The following is a 9,232-nucleotide window of genomic DNA, read 5'->3' as shown; positions in this document are numbered from 1 at the left end:
AAAAAATAAAAAAAAAATGATTAAAGTCTCATAGTTTAACATCTAAATTGAGCACTATAAAAATCATGCTATCCTATTATAATAATTACCAAATTAAATTATCTAAATCATGCTATGTAGTAGAATAATATTATATTTTTATATTTAATCCTTTATAATGCAATAGGATAACATTTAACAATCAAAGAGAGAGAAAAAAAAACACAACAATTAAAAAAAAAAAACTGAATTGCATTAACCTAAAGTAGATTAAAGAATATAAAAAAATTATCAACTTAAAGCAAAGATGCAAGAAAAATAAAAAATAAAAATCCACCCAAAAATTGAGAGAGAGAGAGAGAGAGAGAGAGAGAGAGAGAGATAAACTTTTTTTTTTTTTTGTAAGGAAAAACTATGCATAGAACGAAAGAGATAGTGACAAATTTATAGTAAGAGAGTGTGAATAAGAAGAAACAAAAATAGAGGAAGATGAATGGAAAGATGAAAAATGATATTAATGTAGAGAGTAGTGGGGAGATGAGAAGGTGAGGGGAGGAGAAAGGTTGGAGAAGTAGTAGGGAGATGAAAATATATGAGTGGGAGAAAGGTTGGAGAAGTGTAAATTTGAAATAAAAAATATTAAAAATAATTATAAAAAAATGAAAATAAAAAGATAACGACGTGGACGCTAACGTGGCTCAACGTGAGCGCAACAACATTAAATGTTACGTTTCAGCTTTTAGTAATAAATATAGATATAGATTATGGTCGTATTTTTATGTGTTTCTGATTCCCTTAAGTTGATTGTACTGAGATCTGGCTTTTAGGAAAGAATTTTCACTCTACCACTTTCACAGCAGCCAACTGGCTCTTATATCGCCTGAACGTATAGAACTTTCAATTCCAAGTTGGGACAATGTGATATAGTAAAACATTCAACTTATTCCCATTTATTTATATTTATATTACAATACTGGACCAAAATATCTAAACTGCCTTGAGCATGAACATTGTGCTACACAGTAGGAAAAATCAATTAAGCATAGTTGTAATCAATGAAAATAATGTTTCCAAAACATCACCAAGAGAAAAATAACTTTTTCTCCTTAGATCTTCTGTATCTGATTTTGCAGTTTGCTCACAGCATATGTTCAGACTCTGGAGAGTCCATACAAACACCTGTCACAGCAGAAGGACACAATGCCTGCTATGAAGAAATTGAAATTGCAATAGTAACAACATCCTTCAAACTTCATAGAAATGGTAAATATGTTCCCTTTCTCAGCGCATTGCAGCAAATGGATTCCTCTTCCACTGAAGTGGGAGGTATTCCTTCTCTGTTTGTTCTAATTTAGTCCATGGGAACTTGTGTTTAGCCATCCTTTTCTTCCTTGCGGCTACTCCTAAGTAATCTCCCTGGTTCTACAGAACAAAATTGAAAAAGAATTAGTAACTAATTTGACAGTGTATACACTATGAAGAAAACAGAAACGATATTAACTTTTTATTGATGCCTTAAAAACTCACTGCAATGAAATAATGGTTTGCAATTGTTTGAAATGTAATCAATGGCTGTCAAATAAAGGCTATACATTTCAAAATTTCAAAAATAAAGGATTCCAAACTTAAAAATATTCATACCTTGAGACAGAGCCCTTCTTCAACATCGCAAATGGGGTAATCACCCGGGCAGCAGTACTCAGTTCCAGTGCAACAAACAGCATTTTCATATGGACAGCAACCATAAATCAGGCAAAAGTCATAGAATTCATATATGCAGCAGCATGTCTCATCACTTGGACAGTAGGAAAAGTCACCACATTCACTTGGTGAAGGAGAAGGAGGAGGTGGTGGTGGTGGTGGTGGTGTCACGGGAGTAGGTGGTGGTGGTGGAGCAGTTGGGGATGGATAAGGAGATGGTGAAGAAGACTCTTTGGTTGGATATGAAGCCATAGCATTAATAGCACAGACTCCATATGTTAAATTAGTATTCCTTCTTATATAAAAGTATCCATCAATTCCCCAATATGTTCCCCATGAATTCTTCACTATCCAATAATCTTCACCATCTTCAGAACCATAGCCTACTATTAAAACGGCGTGGTCAATGTCATCAGGATCACTCGAACAGCTACCGTCATAGATACCCTGATTACATGATATCATTTTAAGCACAATCTATTTTCCAGTAAAGATTTCCAAGTTAACATGAAAGCTTAGTGAACAGAGATTAGACTTACACTTGTGTAAAGTTGAAAGTCAAGTGCAGAGCCATCCATACCCACACTAACGGGCTGCTGAACAGAAGCACACAAGAGAGCACTGTCTGATTCTGCTACATCTTTATAGCCATCAATGCTTACAACTTTGTTTTCCTCCTGATTAAAATAAAACACCATAAATGAGACAAAGATGGAAATGGTATAAAAAAAAAAATTGCAACCATTTTGATATATGTCTTAAAAAAGTTTATACTCAAAATATTCTAGCAAGGGAAGAACAAACCTTGGTAATGTTGCAGGCTTGATCCACAAATTTGTAGGGATAATCAGCTTCTGTATCAATCCCCCCATTGCTTATAACCCATTCGAAAGCATAGTCCATATAGCCTCCATCACATCCATAGTTGGTAGTATCACAATCCATAAGTTCTTGTTCTGAAAGACTAATAAGGCTTCCAGTGACTATGGCGTTTATTCCTTCTATAGCACCAGTTGAGGAGAATGCCCAGCAACTTCCTGTGAACATAAGCCGAATCCGCAATTAGGTGATTGTTGTGATAGTGAAGTTAAAATGAACATGACTTCACAATTCTCTCAAACAAAAGAGACATAAACCTTTCATTTAGCTTTTGCATTGAATTTGCTCTTGACAAAATTAAGATGTTTTGCCCTTTTGTTGTAGAGAAAACTATTGCTATTTTAAAATCCATCCTGGGGCTCTTAGTGATTTATAACAGTATATCAATCCACCATAGAATTAGACCAACTATTGTCCTGGGACTTGTTAGCAAGACAACATCAAGAAAACAGATTTACAACCATGCTCCATTTATGTTCTACATTCTCAACTAGTTGGGCAGGAGACACACCTGCCATAACACTGCATATTGTTTGATTATATTAAGAAGTCAACCCTCAAATTTGGTTGTGATGCATGATTGAATTGTGCCTTTCACATCTCAATTAACACCCTTATGTTGCAATTAAATAGAGCTTGCTAAAACCGAAACAAGATCAAACAAAACCTTGATGACAGAAAACTAGTTAAATTATCCTTGAATATTCTGACTTTTGTAATTTAACTTTTAAGGCATTTGTTTCTCTCACTTTCTACCAAATTCTTTAAGAACTTTAAAAAAAAAAATTTAACTTTTTGCTATCGTTATACTTATACTTCTTTGGATTTGGTACTGTATATCTGTTTTAGCAAAAACTGCGTCCTTTTGTTGAGACATCCTGTGCTCATAAAAGTTAAAGTCAAAATTTAAAACTGATACAAGAAGCACAAGTTGTATTTTGTTTTTGTGGATACAAGAACAAAATTTTAAATCATATGATTGAGGGAACTTTGATTATTATGAAACGGTCAGGTTACTTTAACCTTGGTTTGCTAATTAGAAGGATAAATATATTTCTTTTAGACAAACCCTCTCCTTTTTTTTATTCCATTCCCTCCTACTGCCTAGATTCTCTGTTGGTTGGCTTTCCATCTAATATTCAGACCCTTTGACTCACAAGTAGTGCCAGCACAAAAGGGTACTAAAAGTCAATGAACCGTGGAGCCCACGTAGTCATTTGTCTTTTATTCATTTATTATTATTTTTCTTAACTCTTAAGAAATCTACAGATTAAGGTCCTCCAACTTACCTTTGGTGTTTAAAGGATGGGTTTTTTCATACGATAAAAATAGGGAAAAGTTAAGAGGCATAGGGAATATTTTTATAAACTTTTTTATAGGAAAATGAAAAAGTAAGAAAAATGCTAAAAATGCAAATTATTTTATAATATTTTTTTAGAAATTGTTGATACGGTGGATGGTTATTAGTAAGTAAAAATGTGATATTGGTAATGAGTTTAAATGAAAACTAATAAGAATTTGTCATATCAACAGTTTGTAAAAATATTGTAAAATAGTTATGTCAATAGTATTGTAAAAATAATAATTGACTCTTTTGATAGCTTTTTATATTTCCCGTGAAGGAAAATACTAAAAGCACAAACTATTTAACTATTTTTTTTTACAAAATACTGATATGGTGGGTGATTATTAGTAAGTAAAAATGTGATGTTAGTGAGAGGTTCAATAAGAACCAGTAAAATTTTGCCACACTAATATATTGTAAGAATATTTTGTAAATAATTTGTAAATAAATGACAAAATTTGATACAGTACCTTAGATGTTGTTCCTTAAGTTCCCTTTAAGATTCAGCCATGTGGCTACTTAACAAAGAAATACACTTTCATTCCATAAGAAAAAATTCACATGGCGAAATTTTAGAAAAGAAATCTAAGGAACAGCATCTAAGTACTATACCTAAGTCTTATTCATAAATAAATAATAATAATAACAATAATAAAATCTTAATTCCAAAATTACAGAACTCGAACAGTTTTAAGGCATTTGAGTTACCAAGTGGAGACTACTATAGTTGGGCTTACAATGATTTGGGCTTAAGCCATACTAAACTCGAGTCTGGACCCCAGAGGATAAAAGTCAATAATTTCTTTATGGGCACATCCCAACTAACCTGTGGGGGCTCACAACATGTGAGCCAGCTCTCCACAAGAATTTTAACCAAAAGGCATTGAATCATTGACTCTTGGCCTCAAAATCTTTACCACATAAAGGCAGAGAGATAGACAGATAGCTACGCTTTTCTTTTATACGACCACCAAAGTTGTAATGGGAATATCCATCTTTTTAAGTGAAAAAAGGATTCTTTTTCATTTAAATTGAATGCGTTGAAAAGTAACTTAAGAAATGTATAATTAGAATTGTAGTTTACAGCCATGGTAGCAAAATATTGTGGAATAGTACGTGGTTCTACTTAATGACAAAATGTCATTTCTATTAATTTTTCGACACTTCATATACCTAATGGTTCAAACATGATTGACTTGTCCCACTGATTTTCGAATGGTTGCTCTGTCCATTTTAATCCATAGGAAGAGGTTCTAATATAAATGTCTAATGAGTTACTAATGTTTAGATGAGAAATCGTTTGTGCTTGTTCTCACACAACCACTATGAGAAATGAATGCAATAAATCATATGATTTTTAACACTAAGTCAGTAACAAGAGTCAGTCTATCACTTAAGATATGCATACCAAATCACCAATACAATGTAAGTTAGAATGTATAGAATTACTCATCCAAGTATAGAAACTTACCACAATCGCCTTGGTCCTTAACGCCAGTGACAACTCCCTTTTTCCTCCAATCCAAGGAAGTAGGAGCATCATCACAAGATTGCAACTTTTCCTGCATACTCCCACTCAAAAGAGTGTTACTCATCTTGTTGAAAGGCTTCTTCACTTTTGACAAATAAGTCTTCTTGAACTCTTCATTGCTCAAATCCGCAAACTTGTTCAACCCCAAGCGATGTGCGTTGGGTGAGTTTCTCTTTGCATTGTATTCAATTATGTACTTCAAATTCCTCCTGAAGTTCTCGAACCTCTTCTTGGCCTCCTCCGCGTGTTTGTACACCCTTTTGTGCTCTTTCATCCATTGTTGGAAGAGCTCGATCTCTCTTTCCTCTGTAGGAAACTTGTCCTGCTCTTGACCCAATATAGAGTACTCACTCGGGAGGCTAAAAGATAGGCATGCTAGTGAAGCCCAGATCAAGAACAGTATAGCCAGTTGAAACTTTTGGGAACCCATTTTCTCTAGTGTGGGTTTCCAGTGATGTTTGATTTGATTTTTTCACCTTCTGTCTATTGTATATAAAGTTAGACATACAAGGCTGTATTGCCATGTCTACCAGTCAGCTCAAGAACACTGTATTTTTTTTTGTCCGCCCTTGCATATTTTAAATTTTACTTGTATAAATCATACACATGTCAGAAATAGACCAAAATGACATTAGAATTCCATTGCAATATTAATATTTTGAGGGCATTTAGGTAGTTAGAAATGAGCTGCCAGACTTTTTTAAATAGATTAAAAGCCACAGGAGTTGCTATCTGAATACTTGACTATCTATTTTTCTTGGCTTACCAAATTGTTTGGGTGATTTTTGTTGTTCTCGTCCGCAATTCAGAGAGTTTGACTAGTGAGTGGAAGACCAAATACGAAGAGATATGTAGCATCTAACAGTCAACCAAACAAGGATTGAAGCTTGGACTGGTGGGTTTGTTAGATAGATGAATTTAATAGGCTCATCCAATAGACACGTAGATAATTAAATCCAGGTCCACGCAAAGCACAAGGCCCCGATGGTCCGGCCCAAAAGAATCATAAAAGATAATTGTTTTTAGGGGCAATTGGTAGAGAATGGACGTCCCAAAAAAATTAAAATAAAAGTTTAGGCATACTGTGCTACTAGTAATGTTCTACACTTCTTGCCTTCTACTACCACAGGAGATTACGTTTTGCTTCACAATCCTAAAGTGGAATCTTGATTATGATGATGATGTACTCATATTTTTGCCCATATAATACAATTGCAAATGGATACTTTGTGGGTGGCTTTGTCAACACCAGCTTTTTCCTTTAATTCTTGGGGTAAATTCCTAGTTGATAATATTTTGGAAGGGTATATGAATAATCCCCTTTTTAGATATATAGTGCGTTTGGATACCGCTTATTTTGCTGAAAACAATAAAAAAAGTTTTTTGTTACTGTTCACACTAAAAAACACAGTTCATTTGCCGTTCATGTCTCATGAATAGTGCACCAGGTGCTAGTCAAAAAAAAAAAAAAAAAAAAGGCAAAACATAAAATGTTGAAACGCATCAGTTATCCAAACGCTCACATAAGAAGATAAAAACATGATCCCATGCATTATTTTATAATTCCACAGTTAAAATAGTGAGGAGAAAAAATTTAAACCTTGAACATTTTAGTTTAAAACACCAAAAATTACATTTAGTTATAATGTTATTAAGGTTAGTGTATGTACGGTGTCAATGAAACAATGGAAAACATTAGTGTGTTTGCCTCAACTTATTTGCTTTTTTTTTTTTTTATAAATTTTTTTATCTCAATCTTTTGGTAATAAACTAAATTTTAGTCTTTTATCATACATTAAATATTAAAGTTACCAAAAAATAATAATTATATTTTATAAATGCTATACAAATAAATTACCGAAACAATATGTTTTTAAAAATATTCTCATTAACTTAAGCTGAAGAGGACTTAATCACCGTCCAGACTATAATACTGTATTATATCAATAGTTGTTGAGGCACGTAGTTATGCATCACATCCCATTTAATTTACCAATACTAAAAGAGTCAGCAAAGCATGTGATCGACCTCGCACGACAATGTTAACAAATACCGTACTACTTTTTTTATTTCCCTTTTTTTTTTTTCTTTAGAACAAGATGCCGTACTGCTTACTGACTGGTGGTTGCGCTGCTTGGCATTTCTTTGCATATTAGGATTTTGGCTTAAATATATTTGTCCTTATTGAAATTTAGTTAAATGATGCACGAAGTCTAAAGTAATTATTTTGTCTTTTTAAATGATGTATTTAACACTAAGTCTAAAGTAATTATTTTTAGTCTTTTAAATGATGTGGTTAAACTAAAAATTAACATGTCAATATTTCTTCCCATAAAAAAAAAACATGTAAATATTTTTTAAAGACTTAAAACGATCATTTTAAATTTGTTAAAGTCTAAAATCATTCATTTTTAAGCATTTTAGGCAGTAAAGGTAATTACTTTAAATTTAGAAGGGACTAAAAAGATCACTTTAAATTTTAAGGATTAAAATCGCTGATGAGCAAATGTTTAGTAATTGGTCCAGTAATTCTTTTATCTATTACATAGGCCTTTAACTGGTCTATTCAATATTTTGAAAGGGTTATGGCACTTTGTAGTTTATACATCCCAAAATAAATATTACAGATCTTTGTTAGGAGAGTATGTCATATTATTCTACCACCAAAAGCTAACTTGCTTAAGTGTCACATTGGAATAGACATATACTCATAGTTTTAAAAACTGGAGTGGTCAAAGAACTGAAAAAGAGTTCGGTTCTTGGTTTATATTAGTTGAACCAGCAATTTTTATAGTTGAACTGCTAATTTTTACAAGACTGGTTGAGGGACTGAAGAGGAGTCTATATCACATGCTTTGGTACAAGCAAGGTAGTCAAAATCAGAATTTTACGTAAGACCATAGAAGGTAGGAAAGATCGTAGATCGTAAGATCGGATCGTGGATCGTAAAATCCTATCTATTTTCAGATTTAAAATAAAAAATACATTGACAGTGACTCTGTATATTGAATAATTATGTAAATTATGAATTCTTCCATAAAAAAAAAAAAGATTTTGATCATATGATGTAATTTACATGTCCTACATTGCTACGTCTATACTAATGAAACAAATATATTTAAGTTTTGATACAATGTATTTAAAAATTTTAGTGAATGTTTAATTAGAAACCAACCAAGTACCAGAATACTAACACACTTATTCCTTTGGCAGTAGCTCTTGAACCCTCATCATCACCTAACATTGATAACCAAATGATATAATAGTGATCCCACATTCACGCTATGCACATGTAACTTTCATTTTTATTTTTAAAAATCTATAAAGGAAGACTTTAGAATTATTATTTTATTATCTTCATCAAAATCTACACTATCATCTTTTGGTTGACATCCTTTACTAACCACTCATCATCTGAAGACAAGTTCTTCAAACCAATTTCTTCTTTTGCACTTGATGGTTTAGGTATCTTTTCTTTTATCTTCAAGTTTTACATAACAAATACCAACTCATTCATTTTTTTTAAACAATTTTCTTCTTTTTGAGTGTACTTAAAGTTGTGCCAATTTTAATGGAGAATTCTCAACTGGGGGATAATATACCAAAGTCATTTGGTCTTACTATCCCAAATGTACTCCAATTACTTTCACAACCTAAAGAGCTATATGTTAAGCTCAATATTTTTCTAGCAAAATTTTTCAATTCAAGAAAGTTATCTCCATATGAGTCCCACCACTTAGTTGATACATTTATGAAGTACAATGTCTTAGTCTTGAGATTACATATTACAACTTATA

The 9,232-nt window shown here is 32.5% G+C and overlaps 1 protein-coding gene across 1 annotated transcript; it reads right to left on the bottom strand.

Annotated features, from left to right (window-relative positions):
- Window positions 1–903: 903 nt before the first annotated feature.
- On the bottom strand, window positions 904–6,109 carry LOC142637297 (cysteine protease XCP1-like). Its single transcript, XM_075811572.1, has 5 exons — window positions 5,376–6,109; window positions 2,485–2,717; window positions 2,220–2,357; window positions 1,621–2,127; window positions 904–1,401 (listed from the first exon to the last, which is right to left on the bottom strand). The coding sequence occupies exons 1-5, from the start codon at window positions 5,863–5,865 to the stop codon at window positions 1,261–1,263; spliced, it is 1,509 nt and encodes a 502-aa protein (XP_075667687.1). The 5' UTR covers window positions 5,866–6,109; the 3' UTR covers window positions 904–1,260.
- Between the last annotated feature and the right edge of the window lie 3,123 nt (window positions 6,110–9,232).

This window comes from Castanea sativa, chromosome 5 (assembly GCF_040712315.1).
Source record: "Castanea sativa cultivar Marrone di Chiusa Pesio chromosome 5, ASM4071231v1".
NCBI classification, from domain to species: Eukaryota; Viridiplantae; Streptophyta; class Magnoliopsida; order Fagales; family Fagaceae; genus Castanea; species Castanea sativa.
The sequence above is the reverse complement of the archived record's forward strand: the minus strand, read 5'-3'. Positions and strand labels throughout refer to the sequence as shown.

Coding starts and splice junctions, on each gene's coding strand:
- LOC142637297 (XM_075811572.1), bottom strand. CDS start 5,865: ATGGGTTCCCAAAAGTTTCAACTGGCTATACTGTTCTTGATCTGGGCT. Junction 2,358..2,484: donor AAGCCTGCAACATTACCAAG/GTTTGTTCTTCC, acceptor TATTTTAATCAG/GAGGAAAACAAAGTTGTAAG. Junction 1,402..1,620: donor AAGAAGGGCTCTGTCTCAAG/GTATGAATATTT, acceptor TTTGTTCTGTAG/AACCAGGGAGATTACTTAGG.